The sequence below is a fragment of the Esox lucius genome, chromosome 1 (genome assembly GCF_011004845.1).
Source record: "Esox lucius isolate fEsoLuc1 chromosome 1, fEsoLuc1.pri, whole genome shotgun sequence".
NCBI classification, from domain to species: domain Eukaryota; kingdom Metazoa; phylum Chordata; class Actinopteri; order Esociformes; family Esocidae; genus Esox; species Esox lucius.
Window position 1 is genome coordinate 3,656,318 of NC_047569.1, and position 22,405 is coordinate 3,678,722.

Sequence of the window (22,405 nt, forward strand, 5' to 3'; positions counted from 1 at the left end):
GTCAGGCGTATCAATTCTTCCTCTTCACAATACCCCATAGATTTTCTATAGGGTTAAGGTCAGGCGAGTTTGCTGGCCAATTAAGAACAGGGATACCATGGTCCTTAAACCAGGTACTGGTAGCTTTGGCACTGTGTGCAGGTGCCAAGTCCTGTTGGAAAATGAAATCTCCATCTCCATAAAGTTGGTCAGCATCATTGACCTTGGACCTCAGAAAACACAGTGGACCAACACCAGCAGATGACATGGCACCCCATACCATCACTGACTGTGGAAACTTTACACTGGACTTCAAGCAAAGTGGATTCTGTGCCTCTCCTCTCTTCCTCCAGACTCTGGGACCTTGATTTCCAAAGGAAATGCTAAATTTACTTTCATCAGAGAACATAACTCAGCAGCAGTCCAGTCCTTTTTGTCTTTAGCCCAGGCGAGACGCTTCTGACGCTGTGTCTTGTTCAAGAGTGGCTTGACACAAAGAATGAGACCGCTGAAACCCATGTCTTGCATACGTCTGTGCGTGGTGGTTCTTGAAGCACTGACTCCAGCTGCAGTCAACTCTTTGTGAATCTCCCCCACATTTTTGAATGGGTTTTATTCACAATCCTCTCCAGGGTGCGGTTATCCCTATTGTACACTTTTTTCTACCACATCTTTTCCTTCCCTTTGCCTCTCTATTAATGTGCTTGGACACAGAGCTCTGTGAACAGCCAGCCTCTTTAGCTATGACCTTTTGTGTCTTGCCCTCCTTGTGCAAGGTGTCAATGGTCGTCTTTTGGACATCTGTCAAGTAAGCAGTCTTCCCTGTGATTGTGTTGCCTACAGAACTAGACTGAGAGACCGTTTAAAGGCCTTTGCAGGTGTTTTGGGTTAATTAGCTGATTAGAGTGAGGCACCAGGGGCCTTCAAAATTGAACCTTTTCACAATATTCTAATTTTCTGAGATACTGAATTTGGGGTTTTCATTAGTTGTCCGTTAAAATCAAGAAAATTTAAAGAAAAAAACACTTGAAATACATCAGTCTGTGTGGAATGAATGTATACATTATACAAGTTTCATTTTTTGAATGGAATTACTGAAATAAATCAACTTTTTGATGATATTCAAATTTTATGACCAGCACCTGTCTATATACAGCTCTAGAAAAATGTTTGAGACTACTGCAAAATGATCAGTTTCTCTGGTTCTACTATTCATAGGTTTGTGTTTGAGTAAAATTGAGTAAAAACAGTTTTGTTTTCTTCTATAAACTACTGACAACATTACTCCCAAATTCCAAATAAAATTGTCATTTAGAGTATTCTTTTGTAGAAAATAACTGGTCAAAAAAATATGCATTGTTTGCAAAGAAAACAAATGAATATACATTCTTCAACAACAAAATCATTTTTTATTAACTTAGGAAGAGTTCATAAATCAATATTTGGTGGAATAACCCTGATTTTTAATCACAGCTTTCATGCGTCTTGGCATGCTCTCCACCAGGCTGTCACATTGCTTTTGGGTGACTTTGTCACTCCTGGCACAAAAATTCAAGTAGCTTGGCTTTGTTTGATGGCTTGTGACCAAATTCCGGAGGTTTTCAATGGGGTTCAGGTCTGGAGATTGGGCTAGCCATGACATGTTCTTGATCTGGTGGTCCTCTATCCACACCTTGATTGACCTGGCTGTGTGGCATGGAGCACTGTCCTTCTGGAAAAAAAACAATTCTCAGAGTTGGGGAACATTGTCAGAACAGAAGGAAGCAGGTGTTCTTCCAGGATTATCTTGTACTTGGCTTGATTCATACGATCATCACCGACCCTCCACCGAATTTCACAGTGGGTGCGAGACACTGTGGCTTGTAGGCCTCTCCAGGTCTCCGTCTAACCATTAGATGACTAGGTGTCGGGCAAAGCTGAAAATGTGACTAGTCAGAGAAGATGCCCTTACTCCATTTCTCTACGGTCCAATCCTCATGGTCTTTTGCACAACTTCAACCCTGCCCCTAGGACCCTGTTTGGAACCATCCTCGCCGTGCACTTCACCCCAGCTGTTGTTTTCCATTCTTTTTGTAGGTCTCTTGATGTCATCCTACGATTGATGAGTGACATTCGAATGAGTTGTTGACAGTCTCGGTCAGTGGACAGTCGTTTTCGCCCTCTGCCAGTCTGTAGCTTTGTTGTTCCCAATGTCTGTTTCTTGTCCTTGTTCTTATGAACCGCCGTCTTTGAAGTTTTCAGGATGGATGCAGCCTGACGCTCACTGTATCCCTCTGCCAGTAAAGCCAGAATTGAACCCTTCTTTTCCTCACTCAAAGCTTTTCTTTTCAACTCTTTTGTCATGCTGAATAGATTTTGTTATTCAAATTACCCTTGAGGTACTGCTTGCACTGTTTTTTCCATCCAGCTGGTCCTATTGCAAGAGGATAGGGATGACTACAGCAGTGTTTTATATACTTTTCCTCGTTTAATTACATTTGGTTCAGGTAATCACCTAATCAGTACCTCATTAAGTAAAATGAGGTGTGCCTGTGTTGGAATTTAAAAGACACTGGAATGGAATGGCTGCCATAAATGTAGAGATGCTGATTTAAGAAAAATTAGGAGTGGTCTCTTAATGTTTTTCAGAGGTCTGTGTGTCTGTGGTCTGTGTGTGTGTGCTCTATTTTTTACATCGAAATTAATTCCATGGTGTATGTGGGGAATTAACATTGGAGGAGATATTGACTTTGTTATTATTTTATTGTAAGACAGTCCTTGTCATTGATATTGTGTCCCTTCTATTGCTTCAAGTTTGGTCTGCCTGTAGCTCAGATCTCTCACTTGAATTTGTGTTCCCACATTTATTCTATGTCTGATGTTTAGATCCTTCTTTCTGTTACTCTGAGTTTTATCCATCAGTTACTTCTGAATGGGCCGATCTTGTTGACAGCCGGCTGATGCGGTTCTATATCAGGACCCCCCCCCCCCCCCCCCCCCCCGTTTGTATTTGTGTAAAAGCCTGTCTGTCTCTGTTTTTCCCTACAGGAGATGGTGCGACTCCTTGCCCAGACCACGAAGAGGTGACTGCTACACAACCTCCGGGGCCCCTGGGAGAAGAGGCGACCGCTACGCAACCTCCGGGGCGAGAAGAGGCTGCTCTGGTGGAACAACTGCGGAAGGTGAGCCACACACAACGATCCTCTCGTTCTCCGTTTTAACCTAGCAATTATATCCTCGGCTACTCCTAGGGTCCCTGGGCCTGTTCAAAAAACATCTCAGTGTAGGAGTGCTGATCTATGATCAGTTGTAGCCTATTTTTGTCTCATTATGTGTACAATTCTAGAGTAATATAACTGTTCTATCTACTCTGGGACGCTATATGGGCCAGAGTCTGATCTAGAGTGAAGAATGGGCTAATCCTCGCTCTTGTTTTGTAGAACATCGAGTCTCGTCTGAAAGTGTCCTTGCCCAGTGACTTGGGAGCAGCACTGACCGATGGGGTCGTGCTCTGCCATCTAGCCAATCACGTGCGACCCCGATCCGTACCCAGCATCCACGTTCCCTCCCCTGCGGTGGTGAGAGATTCTACTTTGCACTACATTTGCACTGGATTTGAGTGTTGGGATTCTAGTCAAAAACTGTATAGGTTCCAAGTCACACCCTATTTCCTACAGGCCCTGTTCAGAAGTGTTCTGTTTAAGGAGTATTGTTTCATTTGGGATATAACTGCTGTTGTGGTGCTTACCATATTCCCTGTTGGTTTTCTGCTCATCAAGCCCAAACTCACGATGGCTAAGTGTAGGCGAAACGTGGAGAACTTCCTGGAGGCATGTCGCAGGATTGGGGTTCCACAGGTATGTCCTTCACTCTACTCAAACAATGGACTGACATACCGAAGTGATTTCCTTTTGTTGCAAAAGCTTCTGTGGGAGAAGGTTGGATAGGGCATTTCAGGAGGGAACTGCAATGACACAGTTTTTGCTAGCAGCAGATGTTGACTTAAATATTTTTTTTGAAGGCTACTTGGAAGTATCAGTTTTCATTCTTCGATCATAGAATATTTTTGAGTCGGGTGAAAAACTCAGGTCAGCTGTTTGGGTCAACAAAACTGTCAGCTTAGTTCTGTCCCCGCTCCATTCATCTGCTGACTCCAGCGAACTCCACCGCTAAACTTGCAACCTACAAAGCTTTTTGTGAACTTGACTTAGAGATCCTGCTACTAACATTCACTTTGTCTCTCTCTCTCCTGTTTTTTCCCCTTCTCTGTCTTTTAACCACAACTCCTCCCTCTCAAACTCATCTTCCACCTGTGTGTCCAAACGCAAAACTCATACGTGTGATTTGATCCAATGCCCTCACCCTGCCCCCACCGTCCTCGCCCAATGCCCACTACGGTGGGACCAGGACGGTCTTTGCACAGCGGGGGAGGTTCTGGAGGGCCAGTGGGGTCCCTGCGTCTACAGGACACTCGGGACCCTGCTCTCCGTGGCTCCTCGCCCCCTGCTCATGTCACCTCCGCCGGGCCAACTGGCCGGCTTTGCCCTCTTCTACCTGGCCGTCATGTCCGTTCTGTGCGCCCTTTACTGCCACCTGCTGCCCCGCCTCTGAAGTGTTTCAGTCCGGAACCGTGCACAGCGCCTTCCTCGTTCTGTCACCGTCTGGTTCTGCACCGCCCATGCATATTCTCACATGCACCACTTGCATTTCTCCGTTCTTCATGTTTCGCATTGCGATGACACCCCCACCCTCCCTGACCGTTCCCATCAACACAGTGGGAGCCGCTTGGGCAGAGCGGGCCGCAGAACTCAATAAGGGAAAAGCACAAGAACGAGCGCACCTCCCGCTCCACCTTAAACGAAGAGGAGCGCTCGCCACCGTCTGGTTTTCCATTATCTGAAAATGGCACAACCCTCATTGAACCCAGCACCAATTAAAATTATTATTTAACTTTTCTGAGAAGGTTACTTCTGTTCCATCAGAGAGGTGGGGTAAAATGAGGGTACTTAGATGACACCTCGTATGCATGTGCACTGGCCTTGCCCCCAATGAGAGAGAGCCACACCAGGAACAGGTTGCTGTGTGGTCCCCATCGCTGGACTCTCCGCTTCTGTACCTACCTACCGAACCTCCCTCTGTGCCTTTCGTTTCTCCACTTGTGTGTGTGTGTGTGTGTGCACGCACACGTTTTAGACTGAACCTCACTGTCTGAAAGCACTTGTAATAAACAAGTCAGTTCAAATTGTTTGTCCTCTTCGGCCTATGCAGATCCACCCCCACTGCCTCTTGAATAACCACACCCGAGTAGCGACGGAATCCAACCAATGCCAAGCGCTTACCCCTCTCTGCACCGTCAGTCATACTTGTTATTTTTTGCCTGATGAGAAAGAGCAAATTTCAGTCTGGGCCGTTTTTTAAGCCTTTAGTAGTCTACAGCCCAATTGTAACTGGGGTGACATTCCTACATAGGTATAGATCTAGGATCAGCTCCGCCCCGTTGATTCTAACCTTAATGGTTACAGTGAGAAATGCCAAACTGAGCCAGGATCATCGTTTAGGGGCAACTTCACCCTGCAAGGGTTTGCGCCGGATCTGTTTAGAGCAAGATTGCACAGCAGGGTCCAGTCCTAGTAGGCACACTGTGCTAAACGCCAGAGGACCGGTTCATGTTGGGTGATCTTCCTGCTCTTTGCAAAGTTGAAGCACATATTTTGTAAGAAAGACAGATTTTTGGTGTTTGTCTCAAAATCCTTATGGTTACAATACTTTTGACCACAGCTCTATGGGGTCCCCCTTGTCAAAAGTAATGAAATTATAAGATACAGTGTGCCATTTTGAATGCCATAAGTTTGTAGTGTGTTGTTTTATGCTGAATGATGTACAGTAATGCTGTATCCTCCAGCCAAAGTAAAATATGCTGTTTTTTCCACTGTGGGCCGTAAGCGTGTGCTGTGTGTGAGTGTATCCACGTGCCTATCTCTCCTGTGTCTTCTCCTGTTGACTTTTCAACTTGTTTGCAAACTCCTTTCACAATAAAAGAAACTAGAATATCTGTTATCCTTTTTGTCTGTCCTTTTGCTGGTTATTGCATGTTTTTTACACATACACTGGTTTGTTTATCTATAGATGTTGGGCCCTGAGACCTAACCATAACTCAGGAATCCCTTTTCCCTTGCCCTAAACCGAACCCTTACCCTAACTTTAACCTAACCTTAATAGTAACTTCAATAACCTAACTCTTATGCCTAAACTTCGGCCTAACCGGTATTATTTAAGCCTACATTTTAAAACGATGCCCAAGGGTGTGTGTTTTCCACTGCACCTAACCCCTAAACAGGAAATAGTTCCTCACTCTTTCCTCTTACACATGGGTCACACACATTCGCTCCTGTATGATGTTTTTGTGGGTGTTTCTGTATCCAGGTCTCTTCTCATTCACCTTATACCTCTTGCACACATCCCCTCTTGGTGCCCTTCTTTGCTCTCCTAAAGGTTATGCATCTGGTTCACCACTTTTCCACCAATCTTCTGTATTGTTTTTGTTGACATTTTCACATTTGTGCCGATGATTTCCATTGTGTATTGTCATTGTTTTGGTCATTATTATTTACCCATCCATTGACATACCACCCCTGTTTTCCTTTCTCCCCTCTGTCACCCTTGTGTGTTTGTTTCTTTGTGTGTTCCTTGTCTGGGCCTTAGACCCAGCTGTGCCTGCCTCTCCACATCCTGGAGGAGAGAGGGCTCCCGCACGTGGCTGGGACAGTACATGCTCTCCTGGAGTTGGCCCCGCCAAGACACACCCCTTCCCCCTCCAGTGCCACCACCACCAACCCTCTGGCCAAGTAGGGAAGACGAGTTCCGCACTCAGCTCTCCCGGACGGACCATCACAGGACCTGACCTCCTCTCCTCAGTGTGCTTCACATGACCTTCCTTCTCCACCTCCCCATGGCCTCTTAGTGAAGAGACCTCCTAAAATGTCCCTTTACCCTCACCCCATGGCCCGCCCCGTCGATTATAAAGGGGCACCTGCCTCCTCTTGCCTGGCAGATCTTTCCCCGTGATGAGAGACGAGAGAGCAGGAATAGTCGGGAAAACTGGATGACTATCTCTCCTTCAGTGTCCTTATGCAGACTGCCTTAGCAGCCTCTTAAGATGGACAGGCAGACGAGATTAAAGACAAACGGTTCGACACTGCGAGGAAGAGCGTTTTTTTTTTTTTTATGTAAATGTCTTCTCTCTCCATCCTGCTTTGCCTCTCTCCACTATGGACTGTTTTATTTTGCACCATTATTATAATTCTAATAATTATATTTTTATTACATCTCCTTTCCCCGTATCCATTTTACTGTCACGTGTCAGATCCTTGCATGTCAGGGAACCTGGAAGTTGTCAATGGCCCTAGTATGTGCCACAAATATTAGCGCAAGCCACAGTAACTGCGGCGATCCGTCACCATGGGAATGTTGATGCTGCCAACTCGTACAATGGCTATCATTGAATTACAATCGATATAAATTATATATTTTTGATTTCCTTGTTTTTACATTGTGGTCAAATCACGAGCTGGCTGAATCAAAACTGATGCTGGAATACAGAGAGGGATGGAGGAGAGGGAGAGAGGGATGGAGGAGAGAGAGGGATGGAGGAAGAGGGAGGGAGAGAGAGGGATGGATGGAGGAAGAGAGAGGGATGGATGGAGGAAGAGAGAGGGATGGATGGAGGGAGAGAGAGGGATGGATGGAGGGAGAGAGAGGGATGGATGGAGGAAGAGAGAGGGATGGATGGAGGAAGAGAGAGGGATGGATGGAGGAAGAGAGAGGGATGGATGGAGGAAGAGAGAGGGGGGTTCTGGGGTTTTATACTTTCTTAAAATGTTGTGTACAAATGTATACTGTATATATCAAGCTGCAATTCATGTTGAGGTTTCACGTAGTTGATTGCATGAAATGGACACCGCAATCCAGGATGCTGATAGACGCTGTCCCTAAGCGCTGGTCCAGGGCAAGTAAAATAAAAAGTACTTTATTAAGAAGAATAAAAACGTGCCTCTTAAATGGTTCGTGGGATTGGTTCAAGCTGATCCTAGACCAGCGATTACAGGAAACTTCGTCATTGAGCACAGCTCATTCAAGACTTATCAGGGGACTATATATTGGCAGGTCAACTGACAGCATGAGATCACAGCCTGCACCTTTGCATTTGTTTGTGTTTTCTCTGATTAAAACCTGTAGTAGCGGCTCTTTCTTACTATATGATCCATTCTAAGTGACGAGCAGTTAGGGCTGGCCAGGGTCTAGGCCAAAGGACAGGGACACTGTTTAGTCAAACATATTTGTTCCTATTTTCTCTTGTCCTATTTACAATCCAACTCATCTTCACAGTCAGATGTGACGTAAAGCGTTACAAGACGTGGAATAATTGTAGTTTGTGACATGCTGTCGGCCCTTGTGGTTACAACCTATTATTTTATCACTACATGTAGCCAAGCTTGCATGAGATTCAAATGGGTGTAAGACTTTGCAATAGATTTTGTCCCCACTGTTTTTATTCTGCTGGTGTTAAGTTGTTTTTAGGTGAGTGGTTCAATACCATATTATTTTTACACATCTGGCTCTTGTTGCACACTCAGGTGCACCAGTTGCTCATTTGGTTTGACAGTGAATGGAGTAATCCGCCAGACTGGTACAGTATTTATTTCTCCCTAGTTCTGTCCTTGGAGGACTCCATTTACAAAGCTGTGTGTTTTAGGTCATTATATGGGGGGGCGGTGTGAGGAACTGTATGGACTATATGTAGAGCAGCACTATCTACAGAAAGTTAGGTTAACTGACTTTGTTCTAACAAGGAAAACACAGCATCTAGTCCATGAGAGGCAGATGAGGGAACACATGACAGAGCTGACCACAATACCCTGGTTATTTGGTAAAGACAGGCCCAAGTACCACAGGTTGATGTGGGCTGGGCTCTTACAAACGTTGTCTTTCAGATTAACGGCCTAGGAATGTGCCTCTGAAGGGGGAAACCAGGAAATCACCAGAGGTTCATTTTTACCATTTTAATATGCTTTTTGATAACTATGTTCTGAAAAGGAAAGTTAAAGGTGAGTTTCAATATATTTTTGTTTTTGTATAGTGTTCTCCCCCTTCCTGTCTTAGATTTTTCCTGAGGTGAAACCATTTGTCCATACCTGATGGTTAGAACCTATGTTACATTTGTACAGTAAAATAAATACATTCCATATGTTTAGATGTACTACTTCCCACATACAGAGAGGACCTGCTTTTATGACTCAAACATGGTCTTGAACTTTTTACTCTACATTTTTACACAGTTTGCTGAGAAATTGTCCCTGAACAAATAATGATTTTCTGGAATTAAGATTTGGTCTTTAAAGTGCATTAATAAAAGTTTCCCATATCAATCTCCATTGTGTTTTGTTAATTTCCATTATTGCTTCTGCGTAAGGCTGCAAGAACCTTGTAATGGTGTTCAAAGTATTCAAAATGCTGTATTTGACATTTTATTTGACTAATGGGTAAATGTCAACTTAATCTGTGATAAGGCACTTCATGCAAATTAAAAGCAACAAGTTTCTAAAAACACATGTAGAAAGGTGAATCTTTGAGGGGGGTCCTTCTACTGGAGCTCATGAGACTCACTTTTTCTTTTTTCCTTTCTTGCCCGCCTTGGGCTTCTTGCCCTTCTTAAAGGGGCCCAGGCCACAGCGCACTAAAGTCCCCCGCCACCACGACTGGATCTGGAAGCAACAGAAAATAAGAGGGTTCAGTGTCCTGTACTTGTATTTAGTCTATTTAACAACATCAGGAAGGGGGAACATTTGTGCCCTGTTCAGCTTGCAGGGAATAAGTACTGAAAATCACTTGGCAGACACAAGACATGGTGACAAATAGCTGTTCATCTATACCTGGGTTGTCAAACATACAGTTAGGTCCGGAAATAATTCCACACTGACAAGTTTGGTTATTTTGGCTGTTAACCAAAATATATTCAAGTTATAGTTAAATAATGAATATGGGCTTTAATTGCAGTCTCTCAGCTTTAATTTAAGGCTATTCACATCCAAATTGGAGAAAGAGTTTAGGAATTACAGCTCTTTAATATGTTGCCCCCTCATTTTCAAGGGACCCAAAGTAATTGGACTATTGACTCAAAAGCTGTTTCATGGAGAAGTGTGGGCTATTCCTTCCTTATTTCATCACTTAAGCAGGTAAAAGGTCTGGAGTGGATTCTAGGTGTGGCATTCACATTTGGAAGCTGTTGCTGTGAACCCACAACATGTGGTCAAAGGAGCTCTCAATGCAAGTGAATCAGGCCATCCTTAGGCTGCAAAAAAAAAAACAATTCCATCTGAAAGTTGGCAGGAACATTAGAAGTGGCCAAATCATCAATTTGGTACATTCTGAGAAAAAAAAACACACTGGTGAGCTCTGCAACACAAAAAGGCCTGGATGTCCACTGAAGACAGCAGTGGTGGATGAGCGTAGAATCCTTTCCATGTTAAAGAAAAACCCCTTCAAAACATCCAACCAAGTGGTGGCCTAAAAAGCCCAAATTATGAATATAGTGTCAGTGTCAGAATATTTCCAGACCTACCTGTATGTGCCTATAAAATCTGGCAACTGGAGCCCATTCAATATGAAAGATTTACTTGCTGGATAAGTGGAGGTGTTTAGTAGCCATGTATCCAAAATCCCACCCTATTCCATACATAGTGTACCATTTCAGACCAAGAGTAGTGCACTATACAGGAAATAGGGTGGTATCTTGGAACCCCAGCCATTCCATCTATTAGGTAGTATCCCAGAGCTACCACACCAGAATCAACTTATTAACTAATTAACAAGCCCTTACCTGTTGAGTTAGATGACCTAGTTCAGGGCTAAAACTAAACTGAGATGTCTGCGGGGTCCCCAGGAGAGGGTTGAAGACCTATGGACAAACCCAAGATTTTCAGAGATTGCTTAATGTTTACCTTGGTGGCTGCATCTTGCTCTGTTTGTTCCTTCTCTAGCTGCCTGTGTATGGCCTCTTTCTCCATTCTGTCCTCGATGACCACCAGCTCACTGTCTCTGTACTGGAACATTCAAAAGTACAAAGTTGATATTCAGTATCCACAGTAGTATTTCTGTTTAAAACAGGCACCTTGTAGGATGCGGCCGGACTTTGTGCCCTACCTTTTCCAAGAGTAAAGGTGAAAGCAATATCACCTCTACCCTGAATCTGTCCAGACCATTCAAATCTGGGAACACTGAAGGTTTTAGCAGGGGTAATTGAAGGGACAGTGCATAGCACAACACTGTGGAGAAAAATCCATGCCTCACTGGTCTCATTACGTGGTTGACCCCCTGAAAAGGTTGTCTCAGGATCGTCTGGGGTTGGTGGAAGGAATGACAAGTTTGCCTTGCCAGGTTTTAAAAACTCACTGCGGTGGGTTGGGTGCCTGCAAACTCTAACTGTGGATGGGTATTAGAAAACACTTCTTAACTGAGTGAGCTTTCGGGTCAGAGGACACCTCAAACTTCCACCAACACTATCTCACACCCACTGGGAGTAGCTGGTTAATTACAAATTGGACATTACACAATTGCAAGTGCTAAATAAAGCACACATTTTGCCAGTGCCTCCAATAAATGCATAAAATGAGACTTACAGAGACCAACAAGATGGGAACTATGCAAACCAACCTCACACAAGTGTCTCACTACCGGTTTCACCCCCCGCCCCTTTTGGTGCTGACTGAACTAGACCGAGGCATCACCTTTTTGGCCAGCTCCTGCAACTGGGAAAGATTGTTAGCCTTGTTGTGCTGCAGGTTGTTGAGCTCCTGCTGCTTGTCCTCCATGTCTCTCTCATAGCGCTCCATCCACACCTCCAGCTTCTCCCCCAGACTCTGACTCACACACAGGAAAACACAGTTACACTATCGGTCACTAACAGGGAGATTGTCCCACTCTGTAGGTTGGCTTGCACTGCACTTCATCAGCCCTTTTTTTACATTTACACTCAAGTCATTTAGTTGAACTGCTCTTCCAGAGCGACTTCCATTAGTGAGGGCCACTTGTTTTGTTACAATTTTGCTTAAATTAAATCATCCAGAGTGAATAAGGAACAACCATCATTGCTTTCATCAATCCTCTTTGATCTGCTCAAATGCCTGGTGTGTAGAATTTTAATGCAGACAATTTCTGATGTTAGGGTTAGGTGTTTCATACGTGCAATTCTGTTTTCCTCTGTGATGCAAAAAAACTTCAAAAATATGGTATGTTCACTGGTAGGTCTGTTTCCTATTCTATAATAAAAATCTTCCACAATTACTTTTAGTTATGCCACTGAGGTACCCTATTAATCTTTCGGAATATTTTTTTATAAACAACTTTGCCTAACACAGAATTAAATGCATAGAAGTATAATAAATAGAAAATGCACCATGAAGTAAACGATTAATCTTGTCTATTGTCTATTTATTTGCATGTAATACTGTTTGTTTGGGGAAATCTACATTGATAACATCTTAAAACACAGGAGACTGGACACTTCTGCCCTAATTGTTTTGCAGATGTCTGCTGTAGACTGCCTGTGTCTGAATGACAGATTTTGTGATATGTTCAACTGCTGTCTATGTTGCTGAATCTACCTTAAATCTGTCAGACATTTGGAACTATAATGATCTTCTTGTTGCTCACCCCTGACAAAGGGCCTAAGGAACTATTTGCTCAATAAAACAACAGAGTTACTGAAGTTTGATCGAAGCTCAAAAAATGTTGCAAGTCACTCTACTATATAGCACCAGTTAAATTGTCATCCTAAACATGAGTTGTCCCATTTTTCATCACGTACTGTTTGAAGTTCCTTAAGGAAGGTCTCCATTTTCATATGAACACTCTTCTCCTCCTCCAACCCCTTGTGCAACAGCTGAGAACCAAGAACCAATTCCGTTGATATCATTTTAGCAGATGCTCCTATCCAAAGCAACTTACATTAGCAAGGGTAATACATTTTTATATTTTTTCATATAATGGAACAAACCTTTATTTCCTAACACAAAAGCTAACCCTTAACCTAACCTTAACCTAAATAACCTAACGTTTATGCCCAAGTTTAATCTCCCGTAATACCTAAACCAAACACCTAATGCCTAAAGTTAAACCTTAACCTGAATTAACTAACCTTAATGCCAAAGGTTAACCTTATAGTAACACCTAAAACTAGCCTTTTTTTTCTTTTGGGGACCAAACTGTCAAGCTCTACTATCTTTGCAAGAATTTTGGTCCCCACATGGACTCTTAGATTTGGATTACACACATTGATCTCATCCTCCAATTGCTTCTCAGAGTATCTGTTGAGCTTCTGTCCCTGGTACACCAGCAGCTCTGTGCTGTTCTTCACATACTTCTTCTCCCGTGCAGTCTTAGTCTTCATGTCCTGTAACTGGTCTTTCAAGTAAGCAATCATCTCCTTGCGTCTCTAAAGGAACCACATGGAACATAACCAAGAACCAGTCAATATGTTATCTAATTGTATCTTTGCCCAATACTAGAGAGCAAATCATAGGTGACTTGCCCGCAAAGTGAGCATATGAAGTGTCTTGGTTGTTATTCATTTTATGTCAGTGCTTCAGAGTTTCTTGTAAATAAATAGGACCCCACCACCACTTATCAACACAATCCTTAACACACTTTCTTCATTATTATTGTGAAATAAAATTATGTATCATCAATACAAAATAATTGGATAGCCTTTCTATATGCAATGTACCTGCAGCTGAAGTGCCTTTTCCTTGCGAATGTCAAGCAGCTGTCTCTGAAGAGCTTTGGTCCTCTGACGTCCCTCCTCCTCCCTGCAAAACACACAGATATTCATTCATATTGCTCAGTGTTTGACCAGTTGGACACACCAAGAGGGTCATGTTCACATATGTAGAAAGTTAATTTTAAATAGGATAATTTTTACATTTTACTCAGGCCTTTACATTTGGGAAACAATTTGAAAGAATATTTAATAAATTGATGCATTATATTTTCTTTTTGAAATTGTAGTAAAATGGACAAAAGTATCTGATCAACTGTGAAGTTATTTTAGGTACTCTTCAAATGTCCTATGCTGTTCTTTTAGCTTAAAACTATATTAAAATAGTATTGCATTAAATTGTTCAATGGACAACCAGCAGAGACGCCAGGTACAGTTGTGGTAAGAATTAGCAATAAATATATGGATTGCAATTATTGTAAGTAGACATTGACATTATGTTGAGAAATATTTGTAAAAAACGAAATCTACTCCCTTCACAGAACAGCGCACACTGACTCTAACCAGAATAGAAAGAGGTCCTCAACTGGCAGCTTCATTAAATAGTACATGCAAAACACCAGTCTCAATGTCAACAGGATGCTGGCATTCTAGGCAGTGTTGCAAAGAAAAGCCATATCTCAGACTGGCCAATGAAAAGAAAAGATTAAGATGGGCCAATGAACACAGACACTGGGCATAGGAAGAACCATACCTAGAAGGCCAGCATTGTAACACACCAATACGTTATGGAGGGGTTTGGGGGATTACAAACAAAACAAATGTACTATTGCGTAGTCAGTTCATCATCACATTCATATTGAGCATGACCAGACCTGATAATTATGTCCTGTAGGTTGGCCTTCCTTTTTTTCTCTTCTTCCACAGCCAAAAGCAAGCTGTTGTAGGTCCCTTTCTCTTGCAGTTCTGTCAACACATTGGTGATCACCTTAGCGACAAACTGCCTGTATGCCAGGAGAAAAGAGTGTGGGAGTGCAGGACTTTGTATAGGCCTAGATCATTTTTGGATTTACAAAAAAGTATTCTCTGTACCATGGAAATGTTTGACAACGTCAATGTAAACAATGGCAAATAAACCGTTTTCTAACGTGCATCTCTTCAATAAAGCACTGTTCAGAATACACTTTAGTTAAAGGAATGTCGCAATGTGCATTATAATGTCCTGAATCCAAGCGATCTCCAACCCACCTGTCTTTCTGTACCTTGGCCAGGATTTCTGGAGAGACTGAGTTCTCATCTAGTGCGCGGTTTAGCTCTTTTTGGGAACTATGCAGCTCACGGGTGGCGTCTTGTATTTCCCTTGCCTCTACCTGATACTGACGGGCTGCCTTCAGGTTCTGCTCTGCACCTTTCTGCTGTTCAAAGACCTGTCCAATATCGGCTGACAACATCTTCCACAAAAAAGAAAAAGGGGCTAAATAAATGTAAGACATTTAGTACCGTATGCTTTTATCAAGAGCGACGTAGAGTAGTGAATGAATACTTTTTACACTGGTTCTACGTATTACACAAATTTCCCATTTACCATAGCAGCTTCTGGACATCTCCGGTAGATGTCGGGCATGATGTGACCCAGAACTGACAGCTGGTCAGCTAAGTCCTGCAGCACTGTACAAACTCTGAGCAACTCAACACCAAATATTGGAAGCGACATCCTAATGATCTGGCGTGGGTCAATGCAACCAAAAAAAGTATACGCAAACGTGTTAGCTAACTTGTTTGATGATGCATTTGCCGCAACTACAAAAACAACAATTACGTAACAAGCTAAAAATAGTTGCTAGAGTTCTTACGCTTCTCTTGTTGAATTACTGTGCTACCTTTATGATAATCAAATAATGTAGTTTAGTTTTCTAACTAGCTACAGCAGCAGCAGTAACAGTACTTGGTTGTCACCATGGTGACGTTTTAAAACACGTTTAACATTTAATCTATTCCCCACAAAAAAACAATAGAAGATACAAATATGTATTTAATTCGAAATAATGTTGCGTGAAACTGGCGAGATACTGCAATAAAATGACAATTGAATTAATTATTTTTTGTTTTTGAGCAGGCGCCTCTATGGTCTTCAACGAGGTAAATTTCCCAGCATTCTTTTCGAACTTCCTTTTCCTCCATTTTTCTTACTGTGCAGGTGAGGAATATCAACAGCTACTGTAATAAAGTCTGATTTTTGGGTTTGTTATGCTATAATTGGTGAACATATACGTAGGTTTAAAGTTTAATAAAGGTACACTTTCCATGGATTACAATTTTTGGTTCCGGGGGTTTGGGATGACAAAGATAAACCTTGGATGGTGGTACGAAGCTAATGGGCAAGTGCCGGACTGTAGCGTAGGGATAAGGCCGTTCAAATGTCTACACTAAAATAATTCCTTGTTAAAGCGTTACTTGCCGCTGTTCTTTTATTTTTGTCTTTATGACTAAACAAGCATTTCAGTCGTTGCTAATTGGTTAACGTTAGGTCTTTATGGCCCTACTGCTGGCTAATTTGCTAACACACACCGTCGTGCAACTACCCAAATTGATCTGCTGTGTTTTTAATGTAGCAGTCTTACATCAGGTCCATGGCATGAGTAATAATAGTAATGCATCAATGCGTTTGTCATCAGGTTTTTGCCGTGCCCGGGAGAACACTCAAGATGCCTGGAAGGTAAGTGGTCAACTAGATCGTTTGTATTTCCAATTATACATGTTAGTAATTTGAATTGTTTGTACAGTACACAATGTAAAGTAATGCTAATGGGAATTGCTTGATGTTATTTTGTCTTTGAGCCAAAATATGTTTACTGCTTTTTGAATTGCTCTGGCACTGGTATGTGGGACTTGAACATGGGTGTAGTGGTTTTGTTTACATACTCTTAAATCATTGCAGACTGTGGAGCAAGGCTATCTTTGCCGGTTACAAGCGTGGCCTGAGGAACCAGAGGGAGCACACTGCCTTGCTGAAGGTGGAGGGAGTGTACACACGAGATGAGGTCGACTTCTATCTGGGCAAACGCTGTGCTTATGTCTACAAGGCAAAGAAGTAGGTTTCAGGATTTCCTTCTCTTCCTTTAGATGGCCTTTGTGTTAAAATGGAATGGACTGTTAGGATTTTTGTAGTACTGGTGCACAGATTGGGTCTACTGTTGTTTTTTGTATGTTTAATGTTGTATAGAACTTGTTGGCTGTGATTGCTTCTTGGGGGTGTTATTCCTGGCAGTTGATTATCCTGTTCGTGCAATTCTCCTCTAACTTCTCTTTAAGTGATCTTGTGGTCTACAAGTGATGTCACTGTTTCACTTGTACCACCAGTCTGAAAATAGGAGGCAGTGTGCCTTATGTTTGGGACGGGGATGCTCTGTTTCAAGAGCTTAGAACAGAGGTTCCCAAACTAGGGGTCATGACCCTATGTGGGGTCACCTGATATGAAAATGGGGTTGGGGAGAATGTTATACAATTGACTCTCATAACTCCAAATAAAAAACAAAAACAATTATAGAATTTTTCTTCACATGGTTGGGGTTGAGAATTTTTATATATCAAAATGGGGGTCGTCGGCCCTAAAAGTTTGGGAACCCCAGGCTTAGTCTATTGTCTTTTTGTCGTCAAATTGCCAGCTACAGTACAAGACAAAAGTTTAGTCTCACCTACTCATTCAAGTGTATTCCTTTAGTCCACATCATATAATTATAGTGAAGACATCAAAACTATTAAAAGTAATGTTACCAAAAATGTGTTAAACAAATTGCACATTCGTGGCATTCTCTCAACCAGCTTCATGAGTTAATCACCTAGTATGCTTTTCAACAGTCTTGGAGTTTCCACATGCTGAGCACTTGTCTGTTTTTCCTTCACTGCTTTCCAACTCATCCCAAAGCATCAGAATTTGGGTGATTGTGGAGGCCTGGTTATCTAGGACCAGTTGCACCAGCTGGTTGTAAATAGGCCGTAACTAATACTTCCAGCATTAAATGCACTCTGACTTCAGTTATACCTTTTGAGTTAGTTGGGTGTAAGCAATTAATGAGCTGCTTCTGGTCATCGTTTCTATGCCTACTAGCTGGCAGGCGCTGGGCAGCCTAGGGTGCCCAGCATATGAGTGCTTGTACTACACTCCGGAGAAGTGACACAATATTTCTGGCTAACATTAATCTGGCCAAAAAAAAGTTTACTGATTTTCAAAAAGGCTTTGTTTGGTTAGACCATGTACATGTGTAGAATGATTGTGCTTTGTTTGCCAATTTGCTTTAGTTAACCCAGCACCCACAAAGTTCATGTAGGTTGTAATTTGATGATAAATAAACAGGGATTGCGTTTAGTATATGCAACCTAGTAAATGCTAATTAGCCTAGTATTAACAGCTGTATGTATCTAACTATTGTTTGTGATTGTTTTCTGAAAGAGATTTACCACACAGTCCTTTTGATGCTTCAACATGACAGGTTTTCAAACTGCCATGCAGTCTCCTTGTGGATTGCTATGTAGTTTTAATTTTCACCCCCCAAAAAAGTATTGGTGTTAACAAAATAAAATACAGGAGTCATCCTGATTGATCAGGACAATCAATCTGTAAACTTCTGGTTTTACATACATTTTAAGCGAGACAATCTTGAATGCATAGATATGCTCCCTGTTAACATGTTAGTACCTCCAAACTGGTGGTCTACTTATGCGTGTGGTGTTTGTCACCACACGCATAAGCTGTGCCCGATACCTAAATGCATTACACTTGCTGATGGTTCATGCAATTTGTCGGAATTAACTAATTCTGTTTCTCAACAACAGAAATTTAGGAGATTATGCATTGCGTTCAATCCGTTCATTTTAAAGAATGTTGTCTATGTACCTCAGTCTTGTTTACACACAACCTATTACTCAGCCAGCCCGATATTGGAGGTTTAATAGCAAATATTGATGATAATCGACTTCCCCAAATGCATTTTTAATTGAAGTGGTAATTGACAGGTTAATGGTTTACCAGTTGTTGCAGTCCCAGTTTTGGCTTGGATCAGCACTCCTCTAAGACACTTAATACAGGCCCTGCTGGCTTAGTAAAATAGCTTTAGTGTGAGCATACTTTGAAAGGTTTTCATTAGGGGTCGAACGATTGTTTTTTCCCAGGGCCGATTCCGATACAGATCAGTGATAAAGGAGACCGATATTTGGGGCCGATTTATACTTGATTGTCAAAGTACTAGATCACAGAACAGTTGAAACATATTTTGGACAAAAAAGTGTGGGCAGCTCCTAGCAGCATCTCTTGTTGAGGGGCTGGGCTACATAATTTTAATGTGTCTCAATGGATGTTTTTGTCTTTTAGACCTGTGTCAAACCAATTCCATGTAGATCCTGGTATATGCTGTTTTTTTCCCCACTTCAGTTTTTTGAATACATTACACAACCTAAACTTAGCCATGTTAGCATTGAATGATAAGCATCTGAACTAGATAGTGACTGGCTGAGACAAGCCACCTGGGATTCAACACTGCAGCTGTAGCGAATTATTATAATTTTTTTGTTGGATACATCAAATGGCACTACTGCTGCTAGTGTAACATCGGTCTTACAGAGCACAGTCTTTATGGTAGAGTTGACTCCTTTGTACAAACTCCTAATACAAAGCTAGCTGTTTATCTACATTGTGAGAAAATGAGAGTACATATATTTCTGGGGTCCATTGTTTTTTTTTGTACCATGACGGCATTCTTCTCACTCTCCATGTTTGCCAGGAACACCGTGACGCCTGGTGGCAAGCCCAACAAGACTAGGGTAATCTGGGGCAAAGTCATTCGTGCTCATGGCAACAGTGGAATGGTGCGGGCCAAGTTCACCAGCAACCTCCCGGCAAAGGCCATGGGACACAGAATCCGAGTGGTGAGTAGGAACCTACTTCTCCCTGGTCTTTAGTGCAATGTTCTTACTGGGACTGACACATTGAAGGGTCTACCTACCCTGCTTGCTTTACATACAGAATGTTATTTAGGGAAAACTCATCAGTAGAATTTTATGGAATTTCATCTTGGCCATATGTTTTCAATAGATTTCTCTCTAAACCTTGATTAATCAGGGCCTTAATTAATCAGCCTATTTGATTAATCAGCCTATTTTCTTGCCTGTCTTTCTCTTTACAACAGTGGTTTTCAGGGCCCTATTACTGACCACTATTTCGTGCAGCAGGTTGAAAAGCCCTCAACTAAAACATTGTTTTCAAAAGGTTTAAGTTAGCCCTGTTTAACCCTCTGAGTACTACGCTTTAAATTTTTGGGTGTCACTACTTTTATATTTTGGGCTTATAAACAATATGTAATGTAAATCGATCATTGTGTATTTGGCATCAAATTATTCCAAATTACCTCAGCTAATATAAGCATGCATGTTAATGTTCTTACATGGTAGGGTTTTAGGGGAAAATGCACAATAAAGTAAATAATTTCACAAGCGAGATCAGATTTTTTCTATAGATAATTGAAATCTGACCATAACACACCCATATGGAGTGATACTCCCAATACAAATGTTCTGTGCAAACACAATGCACATTTGTGTAAGAAAAGGATTCACAATCAAAGTGAACAGAAAAATGAAATAATTGGTGTTTTGTCCAACACTTTTTTGACACAATTTTTCATAGAAATCAGCCCAAAAACCCTTTTGGAACTGTTCTGCCATTACACCAACACTTTTTATACCCTTTTTCTTACACAAATATGCATTGTATCACAATAAAAGTGAACAGAACAATTAAATAATTCACCTTATGTGCATACAGAACAATATGATTGACACCCATAATTATTTTTCTATTTATGATTGAATTCAGACCACACACAACCATGTGGAATAGTTCTCCCATTCCAAATATGCAAAGCAGACAATATCTATAATCACATTTGTATTACATTATTTCATGATAAATAGGTTATTAGATGTTACTTACCAGACTGTTCTTGCGTTAGCATTAGCCTGTTATTATCATTCGTCCTTTGTTGTCCGGTAACTCAGCTATCCGGCATTTGATAACCGTAACGGACTATGGCAACATTTAGTAAATGTTTTTTTCGTTTTGCCATTTTATACTAATAATAATACTGTTGAAAACACATCCTTTCTTTGTCTTTTTGACAAGTTAGAGTTACGCAAGGACACAATGCTAAAACGTTCGCTAATGCTAAGTTAGCATGCTAGCTAAGCTGACATACTGCTACAACCTCTTCTACAGTCAGATTGAGCAAATGAAGAAAACAAAACTTATGTCCCACCCAGCAACCTTATGATTTGATCAAATCAAACAACAGATACCTTCCCCTGATTGGGTAGAATATACTATTCTGCATAGCAACAGCCTTCCATTGGATGATGTCACCCAACAGCCCATCCATTGATCAGGTGCGCAAGGGTTTGGCTGCATTTGGACAGGATGACGACAACAAGGAAATGTGCCATGTAAACACAAAGCGCAGCTCCGTTTTCATCGCAATCTCGTGGAAACAGCAAAGAAAATAGATTCTCTCTATCACAAACCGTTTTGAAAATATGTAATCCTATGTAATTGTTATGCAAATATGCCCCATGCATGGGCACTAATCCGTCCGCAGGGGGTTAAAGAATAATCACGTCAAAATGTTTAGGATTTCAGCTTGTAAAATTTTGTGGATTTTAACCTGCCTAAATAATACACAAAGACCCAATTTAGCACTGTTTAATGTTTGCTTTATGAATTTTCGAATGTGATGTGCTTCAAAATGGTCTAATGTCAAGATTTAAATTTTGACACCTCACAGTTCCTCAACTGGCAGCTTCATTAAATAATACCACCAAAATACACCTCTCAACATCAACAGTGCAGAAGCAACTCTGGGATGCTGGCCTTCTAGGCATAATTGCAAAGGAAAAGCCATCTCAGACTGGCCTATAAAAAGATAAGATTAAGATGGACCAAAGAACACAGACCCTGGACAAAGGAAGATTGGGAAAGAGGTCCAGCGTCCTGGAGTAGGAATTTTTTTTCAGAAACAAGGACGTTTCTAAGTGACCCCGAACTTCTGAACAATAGTGTAATTTCACAACGCTCTGTCAAGTGCGCGGGGAGCATTTTATCCCTTTGATGCTGCACTAGTGCTAGCTTGACCCTGCTCTCCCCGATTGGGAGTTTCATACATTGAGAAACAGTCCAACAACATATTCCTCTTTTCAACCGGTTTAGTGAGTTTGGCTCACAAAACAACAGTTTGAAAAGTGGCTTGTGGATTGTGATTGGAGATGGGATCACTTAGGAAGTGTTTAGAGAGGTGTGTGGTGGTTTAAATGGGTATTCATGGGACTGTTCCCCTTTCAATTGTCAACAAAATGGGATTAAATAATGCACCAATTGCTACTGTTGGCTGCCATCACAGATGGGCTCTAAATACACTTGTGGTTATATTGAAAACCCCTTTGAATCTGGATATGCCAGTTTCCCACCTAGTGTATTGCTGGGATGTTACTGATTTGGTGTCACTGGACTTCACTCACAGCTCTCTACTTTTGTTTTTCAGATGCTGTACCCATCCCGCATCTAATGTGCTGTTTTTGTGTACATACAATAAACAAGTCAGGTCCATATTTTGTGTTCTGTCTTATTTGCCACTC

The 22,405-nt window shown here is 41.7% G+C and overlaps 3 protein-coding genes across 19 annotated transcripts in view; 2 read left to right on the forward strand and 1 right to left on the reverse strand.

Annotated features, from left to right (window-relative positions):
* lrch3 (leucine-rich repeats and calponin homology (CH) domain containing 3) overlaps positions 1-7,287 on the forward strand; it is a 42,727-nt gene extending 35,440 nt beyond the window's left edge. For 12 of the 14 annotated variants that reach the window (XM_013132954.3, XM_013132951.3, XM_013132955.4 and 9 more), the window contains 4 exons: positions 3,007-3,140; positions 3,399-3,536; positions 3,738-3,815; positions 4,366-6,015. In XM_013132954.3, coding sequence (XP_012988408.1) covers positions 3,007-3,140; positions 3,399-3,536; positions 3,738-3,815; positions 4,366-4,569 — 554 coding nt within the window. In that variant the 3' untranslated portion in view covers positions 4,570-6,015. Of the gene's footprint in view, positions 1-3,006; positions 3,141-3,398; positions 3,537-3,737; positions 3,816-4,365; positions 6,016-6,660 lie in introns of those variants that run through there. The other 2 variants (XM_020049288.3, XM_020049309.3) reach the window with 1 other exon arrangement.
* Positions 7,288-9,469: 2,182 nt separating this feature from the next.
* iqcg (IQ motif containing G) lies at positions 9,470-15,791 on the reverse strand. 4 transcript variants are annotated; one of them, XM_010903292.5, is made up of 9 exons: positions 15,315-15,788; positions 14,978-15,180; positions 14,605-14,733; positions 13,739-13,820; positions 13,286-13,447; positions 12,821-12,895; positions 11,742-11,873; positions 10,956-11,057; positions 9,470-9,719 (listed from the first exon to the last, which is right to left on the reverse strand). In XM_010903292.5, exons 1-9 carry the CDS (start codon positions 15,441-15,443, stop codon positions 9,618-9,620), a joined length of 1,116 nt encoding a protein of 371 aa, XP_010901594.1. In that variant the 5' UTR covers positions 15,444-15,788; the 3' UTR covers positions 9,470-9,617. The 4 variants fall into 4 exon arrangements, with proteins under 4 accessions (XP_010901594.1, XP_010901596.1, XP_010901595.1 ...); XM_010903294.4 differs by having other exon boundaries at positions 14,978-15,203; positions 15,315-15,433; XM_010903293.5 differs by lacking the exon at positions 12,821-12,895.
* Positions 15,792-15,862: 71 nt separating this feature from the next.
* rpl35a (ribosomal protein L35a) lies at positions 15,863-22,378 on the forward strand. Its single transcript, XM_010903291.4, has 5 exons — positions 15,863-15,926; positions 16,405-16,445; positions 16,668-16,820; positions 19,507-19,651; positions 22,312-22,378. Exons 2-5 carry the CDS (start codon positions 16,435-16,437, stop codon positions 22,333-22,335), a joined length of 333 nt encoding a protein of 110 aa, XP_010901593.1. The 5' UTR covers positions 15,863-15,926; positions 16,405-16,434; the 3' UTR covers positions 22,336-22,378.
* The last annotated feature ends 27 nt before the right edge of the window (positions 22,379-22,405 follow it).

Coding starts and splice junctions, on each gene's coding strand:
- iqcg (XM_010903292.5), bottom strand. CDS start 15,443: ATGTCGCTTCCAATATTTGGTGTTGAGTTGCTCAGAGTTTGTACAGTG. Junction 14,734..14,977: donor GCCAAGGTACAGAAAGACAG/GTGGGTTGGAGA, acceptor CCTGGCATACAG/GCAGTTTGTCGCTAAGGTGA. Junction 12,896..13,285: donor AATTGGAGGATGAGATCAAT/GTGTGTAATCCA, acceptor CTTGGTTCTCAG/CTGTTGCACAAGGGGTTGGA.
- rpl35a (XM_010903291.4), top strand. Junction 16,821..19,506: donor TATGTCTACAAGGCAAAGAA/GTAGGTTTCAGG, acceptor CATGTTTGCCAG/GAACACCGTGACGCCTGGTG. Junction 19,652..22,311: donor TGGGACACAGAATCCGAGTG/GTGAGTAGGAAC, acceptor TTTGTTTTTCAG/ATGCTGTACCCATCCCGCAT.